Source organism: Hemitrygon akajei, chromosome 6 (genome assembly GCF_048418815.1).
Source record: "Hemitrygon akajei chromosome 6, sHemAka1.3, whole genome shotgun sequence".
Lineage (NCBI taxonomy): Eukaryota > Metazoa > Chordata > Chondrichthyes > Myliobatiformes > Dasyatidae > Hemitrygon > Hemitrygon akajei.
The window spans coordinates 90,522,904-90,546,049 of record NC_133129.1 but is presented as its reverse complement, the minus strand read 5'-3'; the positions used below and the strand labels follow the sequence as shown (position 1 = coordinate 90,546,049).

The 23,146-nt window shown below is 47.8% G+C and overlaps 1 protein-coding gene across 1 annotated transcript in view; it reads left to right on the top strand.

The window, feature by feature from the left end:
* The window catches only part of LOC140729251 (polyamine-transporting ATPase 13A3-like), a 97,384-nt gene that overhangs the window by 41,020 nt on the left and 33,218 nt on the right, over window positions 1–23,146 (top strand). Inside the window, exons 11-18 of the mRNA XM_073048823.1 lie at window positions 154–333; window positions 1,872–2,029; window positions 2,409–2,597; window positions 3,086–3,147; window positions 5,640–5,790; window positions 7,464–7,580; window positions 16,880–16,897; window positions 20,200–20,353. Coding sequence (XP_072904924.1) covers window positions 154–333; window positions 1,872–2,029; window positions 2,409–2,597; window positions 3,086–3,147; window positions 5,640–5,790; window positions 7,464–7,580; window positions 16,880–16,897; window positions 20,200–20,353 — 1,029 coding nt within the window. The remainder of the gene's footprint in view (window positions 1–153; window positions 334–1,871; window positions 2,030–2,408; window positions 2,598–3,085; window positions 3,148–5,639; window positions 5,791–7,463; window positions 7,581–16,879; window positions 16,898–20,199; window positions 20,354–23,146) is intronic.

Genomic DNA, 23,146 nt, shown 5'->3' with positions numbered 1-23,146 from the left:
CTTTTTGAGGCACTGCCTTTTGAAGTTGTCCCCCATGCAGGTTTCTGAAGCTCCTAAGGGGACAATCCAAGTTTGTTCAACATCTCCTGGTAAATCCTCTTCTCCGCATCCTTCTCGAAAGTGTCCATTTAACTTCTCATTTCCCATTCTCAGGGGAAAGCGTGCCCGTCCTGAAGACCAGCCTCCCAAACCCTTCCAGGAGTGGGGGAACCGTGCAGGAGGAGGTGTACAACCCGGAAAACCACAAGCGCCACACGCTCTTCTGCGGAACCGCTGTGGTCCAGACCCGGTTTTATGCCGGAGAGCCGGTGAAAGCCGTCGTTGTCCGCACAGGTAGCGGGGCAGGGAATGGAGGAGGGAATGGGAGAGGGTAAGGAGTCGGGGGGGGGGGGGGGGTTGTTTCAGGGGTGAGAGAGAGCAAGGAGACCAGGGGTGCGGAAGAGAGCAAGGGGTTTGGGGTAGGAGCCTGTGGGAGGGGATCAAGGGGAGAGTGCGGAAGGGGGTTGGGGGAGAGGAGTTTGGGGGAAGGATGAGGAGAGTGAGAGGTTTGGGGTAGAGAGTGAGGTATGGTGAGGGGGAAAGAGTGAGGATTTCAGGGTGAGAGGGAGAGGGGTAGAGCAGGGGTAGGCAACCTGTGGCCTGAGGGCTACATCCGGCCTGCGAAGGTATCGGGATGCTATACTTATCTGGCCCACGGGCGATACTTCCTTATTCTGAGTGTTTCACGCGACCACACTGATGGGCGTGTATGGCGTCTTGTTATGCTAGCCCCAGGTTCCGTTTTGTTCCAAACCAAACACTGTTATATACGAATGACGGGAAGGCAGACTACCTTATTAATACGTATTAGATCATCTCTGTGCACGTGCAGGTTTTCAGATAGGATCGTTCAAATTTATAAACAGAAACAGCGTCACTGTGTTTTAACAAGAAATCCACACTAAATATCCAGGTATTTACACGTGTTACAATACTTGTTGAATAACTGGCGTTTTGAAATAAAATGAAGTTGAGGGAATGAAGGCTAGTTTCGGGAAACAAATGTAATTTTTGCCAAGAAAAGCAGTGAAAATGAAGAAAGTACCCGTGTCAGCTACGAAGTCTCAAAACGTATTGCAGAAAAGATGGAGAGTTTGTCAAAGAATGTTTACTGGCAGTGGTGGATATTGTTTGTCCTGAAAAGAAATCTTTGTTTGCATCTATCAGCTTGTCAGCAAGAACGATCACACGGCGAGTTGAAGAAATGTTAACAGACGTTAAAAGTTTTTTAAGGGATGCCTGCAACGAATTGCAATTTTTTCAATTGTGCTTGATGAGAGCACAGACTTGAGAGACACAGCTCAACTTGCAGTGTTTGTGCGAGGAGTGACCTCAACTTTTCAAATCTTTTGTGTCCTTTTAATAGATTCAAAAGATGCCTTGATTGAAATAAATTGCAACTAAACTGAGTTCTTTGATTACTAATTGGCATCTTTGGTTAAGCACAAATGATTTTCCAGCATGCGTTATTCATTAATTTGAGGCAAAACATAACTAGATGTATTTAAATGGATAATTCCCATATTTCAAGTTTTTTATGGCATTTATCTGGCCCATCGTCCGGTCATTAATACGCGATCCGGCCCACAGAGGCAAAAAGGTTGCAGACCCCTGGGGTGGAGAGTGATGGTGATTATTAGTGGATTGGTGGAGTGATAGCTGCTGGCTGTACAGGTGGCAGGAAAGGGAGCCGGAGAGGAAGGAGGTTGGGGTGGGGTGTTCACAGCCCACGAAGATCGCAGCCTCTCCCCCTCCAAGTGACCGGATCCTCGGATGTCAGGAACACCCTGGGCTTCCCTCAACCTGCACCTTTCCTTCCTCCCCTCCTGCAGGTTTCTACACTTTGAAGGGGCAGCTGGTTTGCTCGATCCTCTACCCAAAGCCGACTGACTTCAAGCTGTACCGGGATGCCTACCGCTTCCTGTTCTGCCTGGTGTGTGTGGCTGGGATCGGTGTAGTCTTCAGCATCGTGAGGAGCAGCCTGCTGGGGGTGCGTAGCCCAGCCTCCCCCCGATCAAGGGACAGCAAGCCTGGGGCGGGAAGAGTTGCTCACTCCGTGGCCCTAGTTAACTGGGGTGAACCACTACCCCTGTTGCCATGGAGCAGAGAGGCATGGGGTCTGCTGGAAATCACGTGACATCCCCAGGAACATGGCACAGCGAAAACACTTTATCAATACCGGCCTCCGGCAGGGTGGGGGGGGGGGTGGTGTGTGTGTGTGTGTATTACATGCTCTTTGGGGTGCAGGGTTGAGGGATGGAGAGGGGGAGGTTGGAGGTGTGAGGGATGGAGGGGGAGGAGGGAGCACTCGGACACAGAGGGAAGGAGGAAGATTGCGGACGCTGACTGCTCCTCCCTTTGGGTCCTAGGAAGAGGTGGAGCGCATCATCATCGAAGCTCTGGACATTATCACCATCACAGTCCCCCCAGCACTCCCGGCTGCCATGACTGCGGGCATCATGTACGCACAGAACCGGCTGAAGAAGATGGGGATCTACTCTATCAGCCCCCAGCGCATTAACATGTGCGGCCAGCTGAACCTGGTCTGCTTTGACAAGGTTAGTGTCCCAGTGGATCGGATCGGGCGTTTGGGGGGGGTGGGTGGGAGAATGGACCCCATGACACCGTGCCAAAGGGACGAGGGCCAAACCACTTCACATCTTTCAGCTGTGAGGGTACAGTGGGTTGAGCCACTACCTTAGAGACCAGGGTTTGATCCCAACTTCCAAAACTGGGATGTGTGTCAGTGTGTGTCTCTGTGTGGAGTTTGCATGTTCTCCCTGTGACTACATGGGTTTCCAGTGACATCCCGGGGTCTGTAAATTAAATGCCCCCCAATGTGTGAGCAAGGGGTAGAGTCTGTGCCAAGAATAGAATGGAATCAGTATAAATAGGTGATTGGTATGGATGGTGCTTTAGGGCCTGTTTCTGTACCATATGACTATAAGGAAAACTTCACCGGCCAAAACAATCAAATGGGCCCTTGCCAAATCACCTCACCTTCTCCCTTCTCTCCAAACTCTCACAGTTTCCTCTCGTTATTCAGACAGGAACCTTAACTGAGGACGGCCTGGACATCTGGGGCTTCCTTCGAGCTCAGGACGGCAGGTAGTGTCTCCGGGGTGATAGTGGGGTGGGAATTGGCCAGCCTGCACCAGGAGGCTGGTGGGAGGTCTTTGAGAACAGGGATGGGGAAATGAGATGACTAAGCATAGCAATAATCTGGTTGTGTAGAACTGATCCATTGGTCACAAGCATGCATCTGTGGGGATCTGGTTGTTATGGACCTGAACCAGTCACACAATTGTAGTTCCCATAGTGGAATTGTCCCCTCATTATACGAGGGATATAAGAAAGATAGGATAAATGCAAGCAGGCTTTTTCCACTGAGGTTAGGTGAGACTACAACTAAAGGTCATGGGTTAAGGGTGAAAGGTGAAAAGTTTAAGGGGAACATGAGGGGAAGCTTCTTCACTCAAAGGGTCATGAGAGTGTGGAATGAGCTGCCAGAGCAAGTGGTGCATGCGAGCTCAATTTCAACATTTAAGAGAAGTTTGGATAGGTACATAGATGGTAGGGTTATCAAGAATTATGGTCCCAGTGCAGGTTGATAGGAGTAGGCAGTTTAAATGGTTTAAACCATTTTAAGGGCCTGTTTCTGTGCCTTACATTCCTATGGAAGCTTTATCTAGATTAGATAGCTTGTCTTGTGAGAATAGGTTGAGCGAGCTAGGGCTTTTCTCTCTGGAACGGACGAGTATGAGAGGTGCTTAAGGTTATGAGAGGCCTTGATAGAGTAAACAGCCAGCACCACCTTCCCAGGACGGCAAAGGTTAATACCAGAGGGCATCAGTTTAAGGAGTATGGAGAAGAATTTAGGGGAGATTCAGGTTTTGACACAGTTGTGGGCCTGGAACACACTGCAGGTATTGGTGCTTGAAGCTGATGTAACAGAGACATTTAAGAGACTTGGATATGGTCAGTGGGTTAATTGATCCAGGTGAGGGTGAGGCAGTCAAAAGTTCAAAGTAAATTTTATCATCAGAGTGCATATATGTCACAATATACAACCCTGAGATTCATTTTCCTGCAGGCATACTCAGCAAATCTATAGAATAGTAACTATAACAGGATCACTGAAAGACCAACCAGGGTGCAGAGGACAGCAAACTGTGCAAATGCAAATATAAATAAATAACAATAAATGATGAGAACATGAGATAATCAGCTAAAAATTCCTTAAAGTGAGATCATTGGTTGTGGGAACATTTCAATGATGGGACAAGTCAGTGTAATTATCCACTTTTGTTCAAGAGCCTGATGGTTGAGGGGTAGTAACTGCTCTAGAACCTGCTGGTGCAAGTTCTGAGGCTCTTGTACCTTCTACGTGATGGCAGCAGCAAGATGATTAGGTAGGTAATTATTGATCCCAAAATAAATTAGTGTCACAGTAGCATTACAGGTGTACAGACATAAAAATATTAGAAGAAAAGTAAAGAAAGAATTAAAGAAATAAATTACCTCAAACAGTCTAACAGGAGGAGGGTCATCACTTCCCCGGCCATAGGTTGACTTTATAAAGCCTAATGGCTGAGGGTGAAAATGACCTCACATGGTGCTCTTTGAAGCAGCACGGTTGTCTTCATCTGTTACTAGAAGTGCTCCTCTATTCAGCCAAGGTGGCACGCAGAGGGTGAGAAACATTGTCTAGAATTGCCAGGATTTTCCTTTGTTCTACCACAGCCTCCAGAGTGTCCTATAACAGAGCCAGCCTTTCTAATCAGTTTATTGAGCCTGTTGGCATCACCCATGTTGATGCCATTTCCCCAGCACCACCACAAAGAAGATAGTACTGGTGGCATCAGACTGGTAGAACGTGAAGGAGAGGCCTGCATAGGACCTCAGTCTCCTCAGGAAGTAGAGGTGACTCTGGCCCTTCTTGTACACAGCCTCTGTTATTGCGCCACTCAAGTCTGTCATCTAGGTGCACCTCCAGGTACTTGTAGGTCCTCACCACATCCACGTCCTCACCATTAATAGTAACATGGAGCACTGCAGGCTTCGTCTTCCTAAAGATCATCACTATCTCCTTTGCCTTACTCTTAGAAGAGCATGTAAGAACAGGTGGTGAGGATCTCTGATGATGGATGCTGCTTTCTTGTGACAGCATTTCATGTAGACGTGCTCAATGGTGGGGAGGGCTTTACCCGTGGTGTACTCGGCCAAATCCATTACCTTTTGTAGGATAATCCGCTCAAGGTCTTTGGTGTTTCCACAGTAGGCTGTGATGCAGCCTTTCAATACATTCTCTACTACAGGTCTATAGAAGTTTGTCAAGGTTTTAGATGTCATGCTGAATATCTGCAGACTCCTAAGGAAGTAGATGCACTACAGTGAGGGTGAGGCTGTCGGGGAAGGGGTGGGGTTTGATGCAGATACGGAGTAAATAGTTTACAGGAAAAATTAAGCAGAGATAGAGTCACTCTGTGAGCAGGTGTTAACTCTATGGGTCAAACGTAAAAAGAGCTGACAAAAGGGTGGGACTTGGTGATCACTGTCAGCCAGCATGGCTTCTACATGACAGTTCTCTGTGTCAGCAGGTTCTTCTCCTTGGAGCGCGACGTGGCCACCCAGAGCCTCACTCGGTCCTGCTTCATTGCTGGCATGGCGACCTGCCATACTCTAACGAACATTGATGGGAAGCTGTCTGGAGATCCCCTGGACTGCAAGATGTTCGAAGCGACTGGATGGGTGAGGAGGGGCTCACGGTGGCCAAAAACAACACCCCCCCGCCCCCCCCAAAATCTGAGACTGTCCATCACAGTGTCCCTTCTTCAATCCCCCTCCTCCACACTCCTCTCCACGTTGCCTGCTTCCAATCTTAGAATCCTTGTGCAACAAAGCCTTTATCAACTTGGCTTTGTAAGGCATCAGTCAGACCATACTTGGAGTTTTGTGAGTTTTGGCTCCTTATCTATGAAAGGATGTGCTGACATTGGAAAGGGTCCAGAGGGAATTCACAAGAATGATCCCAGGAATGAAATGGTTAATCTATGAGGAATCTCTGGCTCTGGGCCTGGAATTTAGAAGAGTGAGAAGGGATCTCATTGAAACCTATCGAATGTTGAAAGGCCTAGATGGAATGGACATGGAGATGATGTTGCCTATAGTGGGCGAGTGTAGGACGAGAGGGCACAGCCTCAGAACAGAAGGATGTCCCTTTAGTACAGAGGCGAGGAGGTATTTCTTTACCCAGAGGGTGGTGAATCTGTGCAATTCATTGCTACAGACGGCTGTAGAGGCCAAGTCGATAGGTGTATTTAAGGTAGTATTTGATAGGGCTGAAGTGAATTTTCATGTAATTTAGTGTTTTATCTCTAGAAAGTCTAGAGATGCTGGAAATCTAACACAGCACATCTAAAATGCTGGAGGAACTCCGCAGATCAGGCAGCATCTATGAAAATAAATAAACAGTATTGCAGGCCAGGAATTTTCATTGGGACTAGAAAGGAAGGGGAAGACATCGTTATTAAAGAGGTGGGGGGAGGTGAAGGAGGATAGCTGGAAGGTGATAGGTGAAGACAGGTGGTTGGGAAGGGTCAAGGGTTGGAGAGGAAGGAATCTGAAAGAGAGAAGAGTGTGCCATAGGAGAAAGGGGAGGAGGAGGGGACTCGGGAGAAGTGATAGGCAGGTGAGAAGAGGTAAAAGGCCAGAGTGGGGAGAGCACAGAGGGAGGGGAAAATTTTACTGAAAGGAGAAATCGATGTTCATGCCATCAGGTTGGAGTCTCTCTAGGCAGAATATAAGGTGCTGTTCCCCCACCCTGAAGGTGACCTCATTTGGCACAAGAAGAGGCCGTGGACTGACATGTAGGAATGGAAATGGAATTAAAATGTTTGGCCACCAGCAAGTTCTGCTTTTGGCAGTTGAACACAGGGCCTCAACAAAACGGTTGCCCAATTTACGACAGGCCTTGCCAATGTAGAGGAGGCCGCATTGGGAGCAGCGGACACAATTGAACAACCTCAGCAGATTTGCGGATGAAGTGTTGCTTCACGTGGAAGGTCTGTTGGGGCCCTGAGAGCAAGTGAGGGAACTGTTCATTCCTGGGATCAATCTACTGAACATTTTCAACCCTCTCTAGGGAGAAGCACATCCTTCTTTAGGTAAGGGACCCAGAATTGCTCTCAATATTCCACATGTGATCTGACCAACACCTTCTAAAGCCTTAGCAGTATATCCTAGCATAAACTCAACACCTGCCAAATGGCCTTCTGTGTCATAAAAAAATATGAACCCTTTGAGCAGGAAAAATTTGCTTTTGATATTGTTCTCTTGAGTTGATGCGGGACTGGTTACAGTTCTCCAGCTAAGCATTTCCTCTCGAAGCAAGTGCTAACATTCCCGCCTTTCTATCCTCGCAGGTCCTGGAAGAGCCCACGGCCGAAGAGACGGCCCTGCACGACCAGATCATGCCTACTGTTGTGCACCCACCCCGGCAGTCATCCTCTGCTGCGCCCAGCTGCGGTGATGCCGACTTGGTAGGTGGTGGTGGGCACAGTTGGGGAAGAGTTTGTCTTACTCATGGCAAAAAGTGAAGCAGTCTAAGTCGTTTTTATTATCACTGACAAATAACGAGAATTATTTTGTTTTGTGGTAGTGGTCTATTGCAGGATATAAGAAATAAGTTAGAATAAAAAAAGGACTGTGCAAGATGAGGTAATATTCATCAGTTCATGGACTATTCATAAACCTGATGGTGGAGGGGAAGAAACTGTTTCAAGAGTATTGTGTGTGTCTTCAGGCTACATCGGGAGTATTGCGTACAGTTCTGGTCACCCCACTATAGGAGGGATGTTGAGGCTTTGCAGAGGAGGTGTGCCAGGATGCTGCCTGGATTTGGGGGCATCTGCTATCACGAGAGGTTGGACAGACTTGGGTTGTTTTTCTTGGAGAGCTGGAGGCTGAAGGGAGATCTGATAGAGGTTTACAAGATTATGAAAGGTATAGGTAGAGAAGACAGGAACCATCTCCCCAGGGTAGAAAAGGTATCTTCTCCCCAGGGCAGCATGGTAATGTAGTGGTTAGCAGTACCAGTGACACGGGTTCAACTCTCACTGCTGTCTGTAAGGAGTTGGTAAGTTCTCCATGTGACCGTGTGGGTTTCCTCCGGGAGCTCTGGTTTCCTCCTGCAGTCCAAAGATGAAATTAGTCATTGTAAGTTGTCCTGTCATTAGGCTAGGATTGCTGGACTGTGAGAGTCAAATGGCTGGAAGGGCTGTTCCACGCTATATCTTAAAAAAAAATGTCTAATACCAGAGGCATGCATTGAAGTTGAGAGGGGGTAGGTTCAAAGAGGATATGAGGGGTAAATTTTTTTACTCAGAGTAAAATTGTGCTGCCTGGTATGGCGGTAGAGGCAAATACATTAGAGGATTTTAAGAGCAAACACGAGGAAATCTGCAGATGCTGGAAGTTCAAACAACACACACAAAATGCTGGTGGTACACAGCAGGCCAGGCAGCATCTATAGAGAGAAGCACTGTCAATGTTTCGGGCCGAGACCCTTTGTCAGAACTAACTGAAAGGAGAGGTTCTAAGAGATTTGAAAGTAGGAGGGGGAGGGGTAAATGCAAAATGATAGGAGAAGACCGGAGGGGGTGAGATGAAGCTGAGAGCTGGAAAGGTGATTGGCAAAAGGGATACAGAGCTGGAGAAGGGAAAGGATCTTGGGATGGGAGGCCTAGGAAGAAAGAAAGGGGGAGGGGAGCACCAGAGGGAGATGGAGAACAGGCAGAGAGAGAGAAAAAAAAACAAACAACTAAATATGTCAGGGATGGGGTAAGAAGGGGAGGATGGGCATTAACGGAAGTTAGAGAAGTCAATGTTCATGCCATCAGGATTTTAAGAAATGTTTGGTTAGGCACATGGATGTAAGAAAGATGGAGGGATATGGACATTGTGTAGGTAGGTGGGATTTTTTTGATTTGCTTTTTAGCTGGTACAGCTCAACACTGTGGGCCGAAGGGCCTGTTCCTGTGCTGTACTGTTTGAAGATCTATGCCCTGTATCTCCTCCCAGATGGTCGTAATGAGAAAAGGGCATGTCTTGGATGGTAGGGTTCCTTGATGTTAGATGCAAAATTACGAGGGGTATAGAAATGGGAGGTGGAATGGAAAAGGAGGCATAAGGTGCTCCTTTCCTCCTCTAGCCTGCAGGTCACCCTTGGGCAAGGTGTAGCACCTGCTTGGCCCACACTCCCCGATCAGAGTTATGTGAAGCCATGGGAGCAGGTGGTGGATGAGCAGCCGGGGCAGATCACAAGTCCTGGTTATGTGACCACTGACGCCAGGCAGACAATCTCTGAAGAGTATTGATAGTGGCTGGGGTCACCCGTCTTGGAAAGACACTGCCCAGAAGAAGGCAATGGCAAACTACTTCTGTAGAAACATTTGCCCAGAAGCAGTCGCGGTTATGGAAAGGCCACGTCGTACAACACGGCACATAATGCCGACAATAGAGAGGATAAATACCTGCAGATTTTTCCCTTGAGGTTGGATGAGACTAGGTCAGGGGTCATAGGTTTAGGGTGAAAGATGAAATATTTAAGGAGAACCGGAGGAGGAGTTTCTTCAATCAGAGGATGGTGAGAGTGTGGATCAGAGCAAGTGTTGGATACGGGTTCGATTTCCACATTCAAGTGAAATTTGGACAAGTACATGATTGGGAGGGGTATGGAGGGCTCCGGCCCATGTGCAGGTTGATGAGCCCAAGCAAAGTAACTGGTAGTCATGGACTAGATGGGCCAAAGAGCCTGTTTCTGTGCTGTAGTGCTGTGTGTCTATGCTGCCTTCCTGACTGTGATGTTCAAAGTATATTTATTACCAGTGTTATAAATCGTACAACCTTGAGATTCATCTCCTTTACAAGTAGCCACAAAAGAAAAAACACAAATTAATTAATCAATAGAAACAGAAAGCATCTCAGCCCTTCATTGCAGTTCCCATTTTCAGTGTAATCTTTAGCCTGAAGACAAAGTTACTGTCATCTACACAAGTTCACGTATGTACAGGTGCAGTGGAAAAATTGCTTGCAGCAGCATCACAGGCACAGGGCGTTAGACACCCAAAATTCATAGGAAAAATATAGATATAAATTATACATAATTTTTACAAGGAAGTCTGTTGTAGTGCAAAGTCGTCACAGTGTTGCTGTACGCAGGTAGTGATAAGGAATGTGGTTTAAGAACCGCATGGTTAAAAGGAAGTAGCTGTTCCTGATTCTGGTGGTGTGGGACTTAAAAGCTTCTGTACCTCCTACCGGGAAGATAGTACCACATTTGTGCATATCCCTCGATGTTCTTGATATCTGATTCTCTCAGAATCAGAACTGGGATGATCAGAAGAGGGAACAGTGAGTAATTTTAAGTTCCTAGGTGTCAATATCTCTGAAGATTAATCCTGGACCCAGCATATCAATGCAGCTACAAGCAAGGCACAACAGCAGCTATATTTCATTAGGAATTTGAGAAGATTTGGTATGTCACCAAAAACACTCAAATTTCTACAGATGTACTGTGGCGAGCATTCTGACTAGCTTCATCACCGTCTGGTGGAGAGGGGGCTACTGCGCAGGATCAAAATAATTTGCAGAGAGTTGTAAATGTTGTCAGCCCCATCATGGGTACTGGCCTCTGTAGTATCCAGGACATCTTCAAGGAGCGATGCCTCAAAAAGGCGGCGTCCATCATGAAGGACCCCAGCACCGAAGACATGTCTTGTTCTCATTGCTACCATCAGGAAGAGGTACAGAAACCTGAGGCGCACACTCAGAGATTCAGAAACAGCTTCTTCCCCTCTGCTGTCCGGTTTCTAAATGGACATTGAACTGATGAACACTACCTCACTACTTTTTTATTTCTATTTTTGCATTACTAATTAAGTTGGAGTTATGTAGTTAGAGACCTGGGGCAATTATACCCTCAGGGTAGGTGAGTTCTTAGTCATTAAAGAAGGCTGGCCCCTTGATGAATGTAATGGCGACGACACCTTTTTTCCCCAATGTCACAGTCAAATGAGGTTCACTCTAATGACCACGGCACAGTGGTGCAGCGGGTAAAGCCTCAGCTCCAGACACCCTGGGTTCAATCCTGACTTCGAGTGTGTGTGCGTGTGGTTGGTTTCCTCCTGCATCTTAAAGGCATGGTTGGTGGGTTCATCTACTGCTGTAAATTGCCCCTAGTGTGTCGGCAAAGGGTAGAATTTGGGTGGGGGTTAATGGGAATGTGGTGAGAATTTTTAAAAAGTGGATTAGTTTGAACAGTCAACAGAGTAGATGGGCTGAATGGCCTCTTGTTTCCATGAGTTGGTCTCCCTTTGGGCTGCAAGGTGCCTGTCAGTGCTATGACCGTTCATTGTCTGCTGTGGTGTCTGTCCTCCGTTTCATCCACACCCTCAAAACACGGCCAACAGCACCACCTAGTGGCGTCAGCTGGAGAAGCATCCAGACAAATTTTTTATATCACAGCTGCTTCCTCACAGCTATGCATTCTGTTGAATATTAAACATCAAAGTAAATTTTATTATCAGAGTACATGTATGTCACCACATACATTCCTGAGATTCATTTTCCTGCGGGCATAATCAACAAATCCAGAATAGTAACTATAACAGGATCTATGAAAGATCAACCAGAGTGTAGGAGACAACAAGTTGTGCAATGCTAATATAAATAAACAGCTATAAATAACAAGAGCATGAGATAAAGAGTCCTTAAAGTGAGATCACTGGTTTTGGGAACATCTCAGTGGATGGGCAAATGAGTGTAGTTATCCCCTTTGGTTCAAGAGGCTGACGGTTGTTGGGTAGTAACTGTTTCTGAACCAGGTGGTGCAAATCCTCTGGCTCTTGCAACGTTTGCCTGTTGGCAGCGGCAAGGAAAGAGCATAGCCAGTGTGGTGGAGGTCCATGATGGACAAGGAAAGAGCATAGCCAGTGTGATGGAGGTCCATGATGGAAAGAGCATAGCCAGTGTGGCAGAGATCCATGATGGAAACAGCATAGCCAGTGTGGTGGAGGTCCATGATGGAAACAGCATAGCCAGTGTGGTGGAGGTCCATGATGGAAACAGCATAGCCAGTGTGGTGGAGGTCCATGATGGAAACAGCATAGCCAGTGTGGTGGAGGTCCATGATGGACAAGGAAAGAGCATAGCCAGTGTGGTGGAGGTCCATGATGGACAAGGAAAGAGCATAGCCAGTGTGGTGGAGGTCCATGATGGACAAGGAAAGAGCATAGCCAGTGTGGCAGAGGTCCATGATGGAAACAGCATAGCCAGTGTGGCAGAGGTCCATGATGGACAAGGAAAGAGCATAGCCAGTGTGGCAGAGGTCCATGATGGAAACAGCATAGCCAGTGTGGTGGAGGTCCATGATGGACAAGGAAAGAGCATAGCCAGTGTGGTGGAGGTCCATGATGGACAAGGAAAGAGCATAGCCAGTGTGGCAGAGGTCCATGATGGAAACAGCATAGCCAGTGTGGTGGAGGTCCATGATGGACAAGGAAAGAGCATAGCCAGTGTGGTGGAGGTCCATGATGGACAAGGAAAGAGCATAGCCAGTGTGGCAGAGGTCCATGATGGAAACAGCATAGCCAGTGTGGTGGAGGTCCATGATGGACAAGGAAAGAGCATAGCCAGTGTGGTGGAGGTCCATGATGGACAAGGAAAGAGCATAGCCAGTGTGGTGGAGGTCCATGATGGACAAGGAAAGAGCATAGCCAGTGTGGTGGAGGTCCATGATGGACAAGGAAAGAGCATAGCCAGTGTGGTGGAGGTCCATGATGGACAAGGAAAGAGCATAGCCAGTGTGGCAGAGGTCCATGATGGAAACAGCATAGCCAGTGTGGCAGAGGTCCATGATGGACAAGGAAAGAGCATAGCCAGTGTGGCAGAGGTCCATGATGGAAACAGCATAGCCAGTGTGGTGGAGGTCCATGATGGAAAGACCATAGCCAGTGTGGTGGAGGTCCATGATGGAAAGACCATAGCCAGTGTGGTGGAGGTCCATGATGGAAAGAGCATAGCCAATGTGATGGATGTCCATGATGGACAAGGAAAGAGCATAGCCAGTGTGGTGGAGGTCCATGATGGACAAGGAAAGAGCATAGCCAGTGTGGCAGAGGTCCATGATGGAAAGAGCATAGCCAGTGTGGTGGAGGTCCATGATGGAAAGACCATAGCCAGTGTGGTGGAGGTCCATGATGGAAAGAGCATAGCCAGTGTGGTGGAGGTCCATGATGGACAAGGAAAGAGCATAGCTAGTGTGGTGGAGGTCCATGATGGACAAGGAAAGAGCATAGCTAGTGTGGTGGAGGTCCATGATGGAAAGAGCATAGCCAGTGTGGTGGAGGTCCATGATGGAAAGAGCATAGCCAGTGTGGTGGAGGTCCATGATGGAAAGAGCAGAGCCAGTGTTGCGGAGGTCCATGATGGACAAGGAAAGAGCATAGCTAGTGTGGTGGAGGTCCATGATGGACAAGGAAAGAGCATAGCTAGTGTGGTGGAGGTCCATGATGGACAAGGAAAGAGCATAGCCAGTGTGGTGGAGGTCCATGATGGAAACAGCATAGCCAGTGTGGTGGAGGTCCATGATGGAAACAGCATAGCCAGTGTGGTGGAGGTCCATGATGGAAAGAGCATAGCCAGTGTGGTGGAGGTCCATGATGGACAAGGAAAGAGCATAGCCAGTGTGGTGGAGGTCCATGATGGAAAGAGCATAGCCAGTGTGGTGGAGGTCCATGATGGAAAGAGCATAGCCAGTGTGGTGGAGTTCCATGATGGACAAGGAAAGAGCATAGCCAGTGTGGTGGAGGTCCATAATGGAAAGAGCATAGCCAGTGTGGTGGAGGTCCATGATGGACAAGGAAAGAGCATAGCCAGTGTGGTGGAGGTCCATGATGGAAAGAGCATAGCCAGTGTGGTGGAGGTCCATGATGGAAAGAGCAGAGCCAGTGTGGTGGAGGTCCATGATGGAAAGAGCAGAGCCAGTGTGGTGGAGGTCCATGATGGAAAGAGCATAGCCAGTGTGGCGGAGGTCCATGATGGAAAGAGCAGAGCCAGTGTGGCGGAGGTCCATGATGGAAAGAGCATAGCCAGTGTGGTGGAGGTCCATGATGGAAAGAGCATAGCCAGTGTGGTGGAGGTCCATGATGGAAAGAGCATAGCCAGTGTGGCGGAGGTCCATGATGGAAAGAGCATAGCCAGTGTGGTGGAGGTCCATGATGGAAAGAGCATAGCCAGTGTGGCGGAGGTCCATGATGGAAACAGCATAGCCAGTGTGGCGGAGGTCCATGATGGAAAGAGCATTGCCAGTGTGGTGGAGGTCCATGATGGACAAGGAAAGAACATAGCCAGTGTGGCGGAGGTCCATGATGGAAACAGCATAGCCAGTGTGGTGGAGGTCCATGATGGAAAGAGCATAGCCAGTGTGGCGGAGGTCCATGATGGAAACAGCATAGCCAGTGTGGTGGAGGTCCATGATGGAACGAGCAGAGCCAGTGTGGTGGAGGTCCATGATGGAAAGAGCATAGCCAGTGTGGTGGAGGTCCATGATGGAAAGAGCAGAGCCAGTGTGGTGGAGGTCCATGATGGAAAGAGCAGAGCCAGTGTGGTGGAGGTCCATGATGGAAAGACCATAGCCAGTGTGGTGGAGGTCCATGATGGAAAGAGCATAGCCAGTGTGTGGAGGTCCATGATGGAAAGAGCATAGCCAGTGTGGTGGAGGTCCATGATGGAAAGAGCATAGCCAGTGTGGTGGAGGTCCATGATGGAAAGAGCATAGCCAGTGTGTGGAGGTCCATGATGGAAAGAGCATAGCCAGTGTGGTGGAGGTCCATGATGGAAAGAGCATAGCCAGTGTGGTGGAGGTCCATGATGGACAAGGAAAGAGCATAGCCAGTGTGGTGGAGGTCCATGATGATGGATGCTGCTTTTCTACGACAGTGTTTCATGTAGATGCGCTCAGTGGTTCGGAAGGTTTTACCCTTGATGTGCTGGGACATATCCACTATCTTTTGTAGGATTTTCCATTCAAAGTCATTCGTGTTTCCATACCAGGCTGTGACACAGCCAGTCAATTTACACTCCACTACACATCTATGGAAGTTTGTCAAAGTTTTAAATGTCATGCCGAATCTCTGCGGACTCCTAAGGAAGTGGAGGTGCTGCCGTGCTATATCAGAAAATGAGTAATGTTACAGTACAGTAAAACCCACACACTGGGGGACAATTAACATAGGCCTGAAGCCCCATGCCTCCATGAGTTCAACAACAGCTTCTTCTCCACCCCCACTGCCATCATGGTCTTGAACATACTTGTAAAAATGCTGATTCTAGTTCAGACTGCATTTCCCTCAACTTGCACTAATGTTAAACCTTATTTTTGTTTAATTTGTCGTATAAATTATTTATAGTTTATGTTTGTGGTGCTGCTGCTGCCAGAAGCTATTCATGGTAATTATATGTGTGCCCATGACATATACTGGACCGATTAACCCACTACCTTTCATCTCATGAGGATGTGGGATTAAACCAGAGCACCCAGAGGGGGTTCAGGGAGTTCATCCAAATTTGACACAGACACGCATCGTCAGTCAGTCAGAGTCTCTCTCTCTCTCTCTCTCTCTCTCTCTCTCTCTCTCTCTCTCTCTCTCTCTCCCTCTCCCTCTCCCTCTCCCTCTCCCTCTCCCTCTCCCTCTCCCTCTCCCTCTCCCTCTCCCTCTCCCTCTCCCTCTCCCTCTCCCTCTCCCTCTCCCTCTCCCTCTCCCTCTCCCTCTCCCTCTCCCTCTCCCTCTCCCTCTCCCTCTCCCTCTCCCTCTCCCTCTCCCTCTCCCTCTCCCTCTCCCTCTCCCTCTCCCTCCCTCCCTCTCCCTCTCCCTCTCCCTCTCCCTCTCCCTCTCCCTCTCCCTCTCCCTCTCCCTCTCCCTCTCCCTCTCCCTCTCCCTCTCCCTCTCCCTCTCCCTCCCTCCCTCTCCCTCTCCCTCCCTCCCTCTCCCTCCCTCTCCCTCCCTCTCCCTCCCTCTCCCTCCCTCTCCCTCCCTCTCCCTCTCTCTCCCTCTCTCTCCCTCTCTCTCCCTCTCTCTCCCTCTCTCTCTCTCTCCCTCCCTCCCTCTCTCTCTCTCTCTCTCTCTCTCTCTCTCTCTCTCTCCCCCTCTCTCTCACACTCTCACTCTCACACACACACACTGTGACAAGAGGCCTGGGCTTGACACACACACAGTGTGACGAGAGGCCTAGGCGAGGATGGTCAGGTCCTGAGTGTTGGAGTATCCAAGACTAGAATTGAGACACAATTTTGCGACTGAGATGACAACAGGGTTCTTCACTACATACCAGATGAGAATCCAAACGAGGCAGAAATCCTAAAAGCAATCACAGACTGAACCAAAGTTGAGCTGACAGTCAAGCCCCCGAACCTGAGTTCAGGTGCTCTTTACGTATCCAAGTCTAGGCACCAAAACACGACCACCAATTAGCAGAGCAGGCCAGAATCTTTAAAGGGGCCATACTCTGGAGAATTGGAGAGTCTAAACCCCAGAGGCTGGTGAGGTCGTGTGTGTACAATAACACTGGCATCAAACCGGGGTCCCTGGAGCTGGGAGGCAGAGGCTCTACCCACTCTGGCATAGATCTATTTGATTGGGAAATGGGAACAGAGCATATTAATCATCATAGACTGTGTTAATAGCAGTGTATCAATGTGTAACAAGCGTAGCAGAGAACTTGTTTGTAACATTTCTTTGTGTGGTTAGTAATAATTCTTTCTCTTTCTCTCCTTTCTCAGGAGCTTCAGGAGCTGATGGTGAGTGTCACACTGTGCTCTCTGTGTCACGTTATAGTTCCTTGTACATCATCCCAGGGAGGACTGGGTCTGGTAGCCTTTGCTGTATGTAATATTGGTGTGGTGAGGCTTGTACTGTGATTTCACCCTTAACGTGGACCTGAGCTTCTCCTCCAGGTGAATTACACTATTAAAGGTGTAGACTGTTTTCTAAACAGAGAGCAAATTCAGAATCAGAGGTGAAAAGGGTGTTCTGGTGTCAGATTCCCTAAAGTTGCATGTTGAGTCGGTGGCAAGGAAGGCAAATACAATGTTAACATTGTACACACACGACTAATTAAAAACTTATCAACCTCCATTTTAAATATACCCATTGACTTGGCCTCTACAGCTGCCTGCGGCAATGAATTCCACAGGTTCACTGTCCTCTGTGATAAAAAGAAATTGCTTGTCATCTCCATAATTCATTGAAAGTGGTGGCACAGTAAATAGGGCTGTAAAGAAACCTTTTGGTACACTGGCCTTCGTAAATCAAAGTACAGGAGATGGGATGTTATGTTATGTTGAAGTTATATAAGATATTAGTGAGGCCAGTGTTCAGTTTTGGTCATCTAACTACAGGAAAGATGTAAATAAGGTTGAAAGAGTACAGAGAAAATTTACAAGGATGTTGCTGGATCTGGAGGACCTGAGTTATAAGGAAAGATTGAATAGGTTAGGGCTGTATTCTTCCGGAGCTTAGAAAATTGAGAGGAGATTTGATAGAGGTATGCTGAATTATAAGGGGTACAGATAGGGTAAATGCAAGCAGGCTTTTTCCACTAAGATTGGGTGGAACTATAACCAGAGGTCATGGGTTAAGGGTGAAAAGTTTAAGGGGAACATGAGGGGAAATTTCAGAGGGTGGTGAGAATGTGGAACGAGCTGCCAGCACAAGCTCTATTTCAGCGTTTTAAGAGAAGTTTGGATGGGTACCTGGATGGGAGGGGCATGAGTGTCTCAGTGCAGGTTGATGGGAATAAGCAGTTCAAATGATTTTGGCAAGGATTAGATGGACTGAAGGGCTTGTTTCTGTGCTGTACTTTTCTATAACTAGAACACTGATCTAAATGGATGTTTCTCTATTTTGAGGCTGTGCCTTCTCGTCTAGACTCCCCGTACTACAGGAAACATCCCTCCATGTCCACTCTTCCTAGGCCTTTCAATAGGTTTCAATGAGATTCCCCCTCCCCCTTGCTCATTCTTCTAAATTCCAGCAAGTACAGGCCCAGAGCCATCAAACACTGCTTATACATTAATCTTTTTGTTCCCAGAATCTTTCCCATGAATCTGGGTCCTTTCCAATGCCGGCACATCTTTGTTAGATAAGGGGCCCAAAACTGCTCACAATGCTCCATGTGGTCTGACCAACACCTTGTAAAGTCTCAACATTACATCCTTGTTTACAGTCATTATGTTTTTAAGAGATTAAACAAACGCTTCAGTAGATTTAGAAGGATGCATTCTTAATGTAGGCAAATAAGGTTAGATGGGCAAGGAGGTCAGCATAAAGACAATGGGCTAAAGGTCCTGTTTTTGTTTGTTTTCATTTGTACTTCCCATTTCCATTCTGACGTGTCACTGCCTCTTCCACCACCTCGATGGGGCCACACTCAGGTTGGAGGAGCAACACCTTAAATTCTATCTAGATAACCTCCAACATGATGGCATGAACATCAATTACTCAAACTTATGGTAATTGTTCCCCCCCCCCCCACCTTTACCATTCCCCATTCTTGTTTCCTTCTCTCACCTTATCTCCTTACCGGCCCAGCATCCCCCTCTGGAGCTCTCTTTCTTCCCTTTCTTCCATGGTTTTCTGTCCTCTTCTAACAGATTCCCCGACCTCTTGCACTTTATCTCTTCACCAATTGACCTCCCAGCTCTTTACTTCAGCCCCTCCCTTTCTCCCAGTTTCACCTCTCACCTGCCACTTTGTACTTCCTCCTCCCCTCATCCCCACCTTCTTACTCTGACTTCCCCACTTCCTTTCCAGTCCTGATGAAGGGTCTCTGCCCAAAATAACAACTGTTTACGCTTTTCCGTTGTTGCTGCCTGACCTGTTGAGTTCCTCCAGCATTTTGTATGTGTTGCCCTGGATCTGCAGATGTTCTCGTGTTTGTGGCCTGTTTCTATACTGTTCTACGCTCCAAGACCCTGTCTCTTCATGTGGAGTGGTGATGACACACAATGGGGTCCAGAGAGCAAAAGCTACTGTTTCAAGGGTGAAGTACTAATCATAATAAAGACTTGCGTAAATCTTGTAATAAACATGCAGTGTGCATGTAAATTTAACTCCTGGTTGAGGGAACGCCCACCAGTGCTCTTCAAGGGAAAGGTAGAGCAGCTTCAAGTTCCTGGGTGTCAGCATCTCACAGGATCTATCCTGGGGGCAACACGTAGTGGTTAGCACAACGCCTTGCAGTACAGATGACCCACTGCTGCCTGTAAGGAGTTCTCGCCATGACCTCCGGGTGTTCTGGTTTCTTCCCACAGTCCAAAGGTGCACTGGTTGGTTGGTTAATTAGTCATTGTAAATTATCCCATGATTAGGTGGCTATATTTTATGAGAAATTTGAGGAGATTTAGTATGTCACCAAAGACTCTAGGATGCTTCTTCATATGTACTATGGAGAGCATTCTGACTGGTTGCATTGGAAAAAGCTGAGGAGGGTTGCAAACTGAGTCAGCAACAACATGGGCAGGCACTAACCTCCCCACCATTGAGGACATCTTCAAAAGTGATGGCTCTGTCATGAAGGATCCTCACCATCCAGGACATGCCCTCTTCTCATTACTACCATCAGGGAGGAGGTGTAAGAGCTTGAGGACACACACTTCCTCCATCCAGGTGCTCTGCTAAGGAACTGCTTCTTCCTCCCCAACCTCAAATTTCTGAATGACCCGTGAATGCTACCTCACTATTTTGCTGGCCTTCTGCATTATGTTTTTTTAAATATTTTCTTGTAATTTATGGTAATTTATATGTATTACCCCGTGCTACTGCAGCAAAACAACACATTTCACTACATACTGTATGTCAGCGATAAACATACCTGATTCCACTGACATGCCTTCATGATTGCATCAGTGTGTTGGACCCGAGATAGATCCTCTCAGGTGTTGATGTCCGGAGGCAGAAACTTGTCACAGTGCAAATGAGGGGAGCGCAGGCTTGGGCTGGGCTGATGACACATAAATTGGCCGTCTACTTCAACACCGCATTGTAGCTGTGAAGGCGTTTGTTTCCTCTGCTCACTTGAGATCATCTTGCCACCTTTCAGAATTCCTACGAGATTGGAATCATCAGCCAGTTCCCCTTCTCCTCAGCGCTGCAGCGGATGAGCGTGGTGACCTGCACCCTCGGTCAGCGGCGGCTGGTGGCTTACATGAAGGGGGCCCCTGAGACTGTGGCCAGCCTGTGTAAGAAGGAGACAGGTACGTCAAGCTAAATCTTCAAGTTTACTGTCTTCTGATTGTACATATATACAACGAACAAAAAAATGTTTCTCCGGACCATGGTGCACACAAAATGCATATGTTGTACAATCCTCTATGCAATGGTGTGCTGGGGCAGTGGCATCAACATGGGTGATGCCCTCAGGGTCAATAAACAATTAGAAAGGTTGGCTCTGTTATAGGAGTCAAACTGGACACGCTGGAGGCTGTGGTAGAACAAAGGATTCTACAGAAAATCCTGGCAATTCTGGACAATGCTAAATTGAGGGTTCTGCTGCATCAGACAACTCTTCTCCATTTGACAAAAGCTGAACTTCCTGATTCCCATTCCCGTTCCATCATGTCAGTCCATGGCCTCCTCTTGTGCCAAGATGACACCACCCTTAGCGTGGAGGAGCAACACCTTATATTCCGCTTGGGGACTCTCCAACCTGAGGGATGAATATCGATTTCACCATCCGGTTAAAAAAAATTCCCTCCCCTTTTCTCTTGTTCCCCAGTCTGGCCTCTTACCATTTCTCACCTGTTTATCACCTCCCCCTGGGTTCCCTCTTCCTTCCCTTTCTCCTGTGGTCCACTCTCCTCTCCTATCAGATTCCTTCCTCTCCAGCCTTATACCTTTCCCACCCACCTGGCCTCACCTATCACAGTTAGAAAGCTGTCCTCCTTCCCTTCCCTCTGCCTTTTTATGCTGGTATCTTCCCCCTTCCTTTCCAGTCCTGACGAAGGGTCTCGGCCCGAAACGTTGACTGCTTATTCACTTCCATTCATGCTGCCTGACTTGCTGAGTTCCGCCAGCATTTTGTGCATGCTAACAAAATATTATGCAGAATGCATATGAAGTGTGCAGACCCCATCCCTTCATGGACTCTTCTTCTGGTATTTCACCTTAAAGCTCTACCCTCTGATCTTTGGTCTGGATGATGGAGGTCTCAAAGGTTCTGCTGAAGACTCCTCGGCAAGTTCCTGCTGTGTACCTTGGCATCAGTGCTGGTGTAGGATTGGCTGAATGTTCTGGCTGCTGGAATAGGGGCTGTCAGGCGATGGATGTCCTCTGAGAGAAGAGTGATGTTGGCTGGAGTCAGGGCTTTATGCTTTGACTCTTAGTGGGGTCACCCATGCCGAACAGGTCAAAGGGTAGAGGCCAGACTAAGAGCAGTCCACTGGTCCTCCAGGTTCAGGGGTTCAGCTCAGGGCTAACAACCCAGACTGGTGAAAAAAAGTTGATATGGAAACAGCAATGAAGAATCCTTCATCTGAGTTTGATGGTATTCCTGAGTCTCCACCCAGGACTTGAATGACTGAAAGTAGTGAAGACCAAGAGGAAGCTACTGACATGATGAAGGAAACACTGGACACTCCCAGAGACAGAGGGCCTTCATTGCTGCTGTGGGTGTGATGATGTTGCAGGCTTTGGAACCCTGCTCATCCAGCCAGTGGAACTTATTCTGTTGTGCTCTGAAGGAGAGGATGATTGTACTGAGTTCCTGCACCTTGATCTGTGCAACTTCCTTCACCTCTGCTCTGAACTGATTCTATGGCCTAGGGCCTCAATTTAAGGATTCTTTACAACTCGTATTCTCACTATTTTGATTTGCACAGTTTGTCTTTTGGTTCCTTGTCAATCTTCAGCTGTTTATGTAGAATTTTCCATTTTAAAAAAATCCTTTTTTCCTGTGAATGCCTGCAAGAAAATGAATCTCAGGGTAACATATGGTAACGTATAAAACCATAAGATATAGGAATAGAATTAGGCAGTTTGGCCCCTCAAGGCTGCTCTGCCATTTTATCACAGCTGATCCATTTCTCTCTCAGCCCCAATCTCCTGCTTTCTCCCCTTAACCCTTCATGTCCTAACTAATCAAGGACTTGTCAACCTTGCCTTAAATACACTCAATGACTTGGCCTTCACAGCCGCCAGTGGCAGCAAATTCCACAGATTCACCACTCCCTGGCTAAAGAAATTCCTCCTTGTCTCCATTCTAAAAGGAAGTCCCCCTATTCTGAGGCTGTGACCTCTGGTCTGGGACTGCCCCACCGTAGGAAATATCCTCTCCACATCCACTCTCTTGAGACCTTTCAACATTCGATAGTTTTCAGTAAGATTCCCCCCCCCCCCATTCTTCTGAATTCCAGTGAGGTTGAGGCTACTCGTGTGACAAGCCATTCAATCCTGGAATCATTTTCGTGAATCTCCTTTGAACCCTCACCAACGTCAGCTCAATTTTTCTTGGATAAAGGGCCCAAAACTGCTCACAGTACTCCAAATGAGGCCTCACCAGTGCTTTATAAAGCCTCAACATTACATCCTTGCTTTTATATTCTAGTTTGGTAATAAACTTCTTTTGAACTTTGAACATACGATCCTTCCTCCCAGGTGACCAAGCATTGGTAGCTGTCTGAACACAGTCAAGGACTGAGGAGGTAGGGGGTAACAGTCAGGAGAATGTCAGAATCCGCAGGCGTATCCAGCCCCTCTCCCAAGCCTGGGCAGGGATCAGACCCCCAAGCATTTCTACCCAGTGAACTGCAGGGCTGGAGGGCACAGATGAGGTTCGAACGACAATGGAATAGTATGATTAAACATTGTTTTACTGGGTAACAGTACATGCTGGGCAACTTGCAGAGCGGAGGCTACAAGAGAAAAATATGCTCACTCGAAAACCCAGACAGAGAGAGAGGCCTCCACGCACGAGAGACCCAGTCGATTCCCCACGTGCCATGTTCTCACAATCGATCCAATACGGTTTGGTAGTTCAGTTGGAAACATCA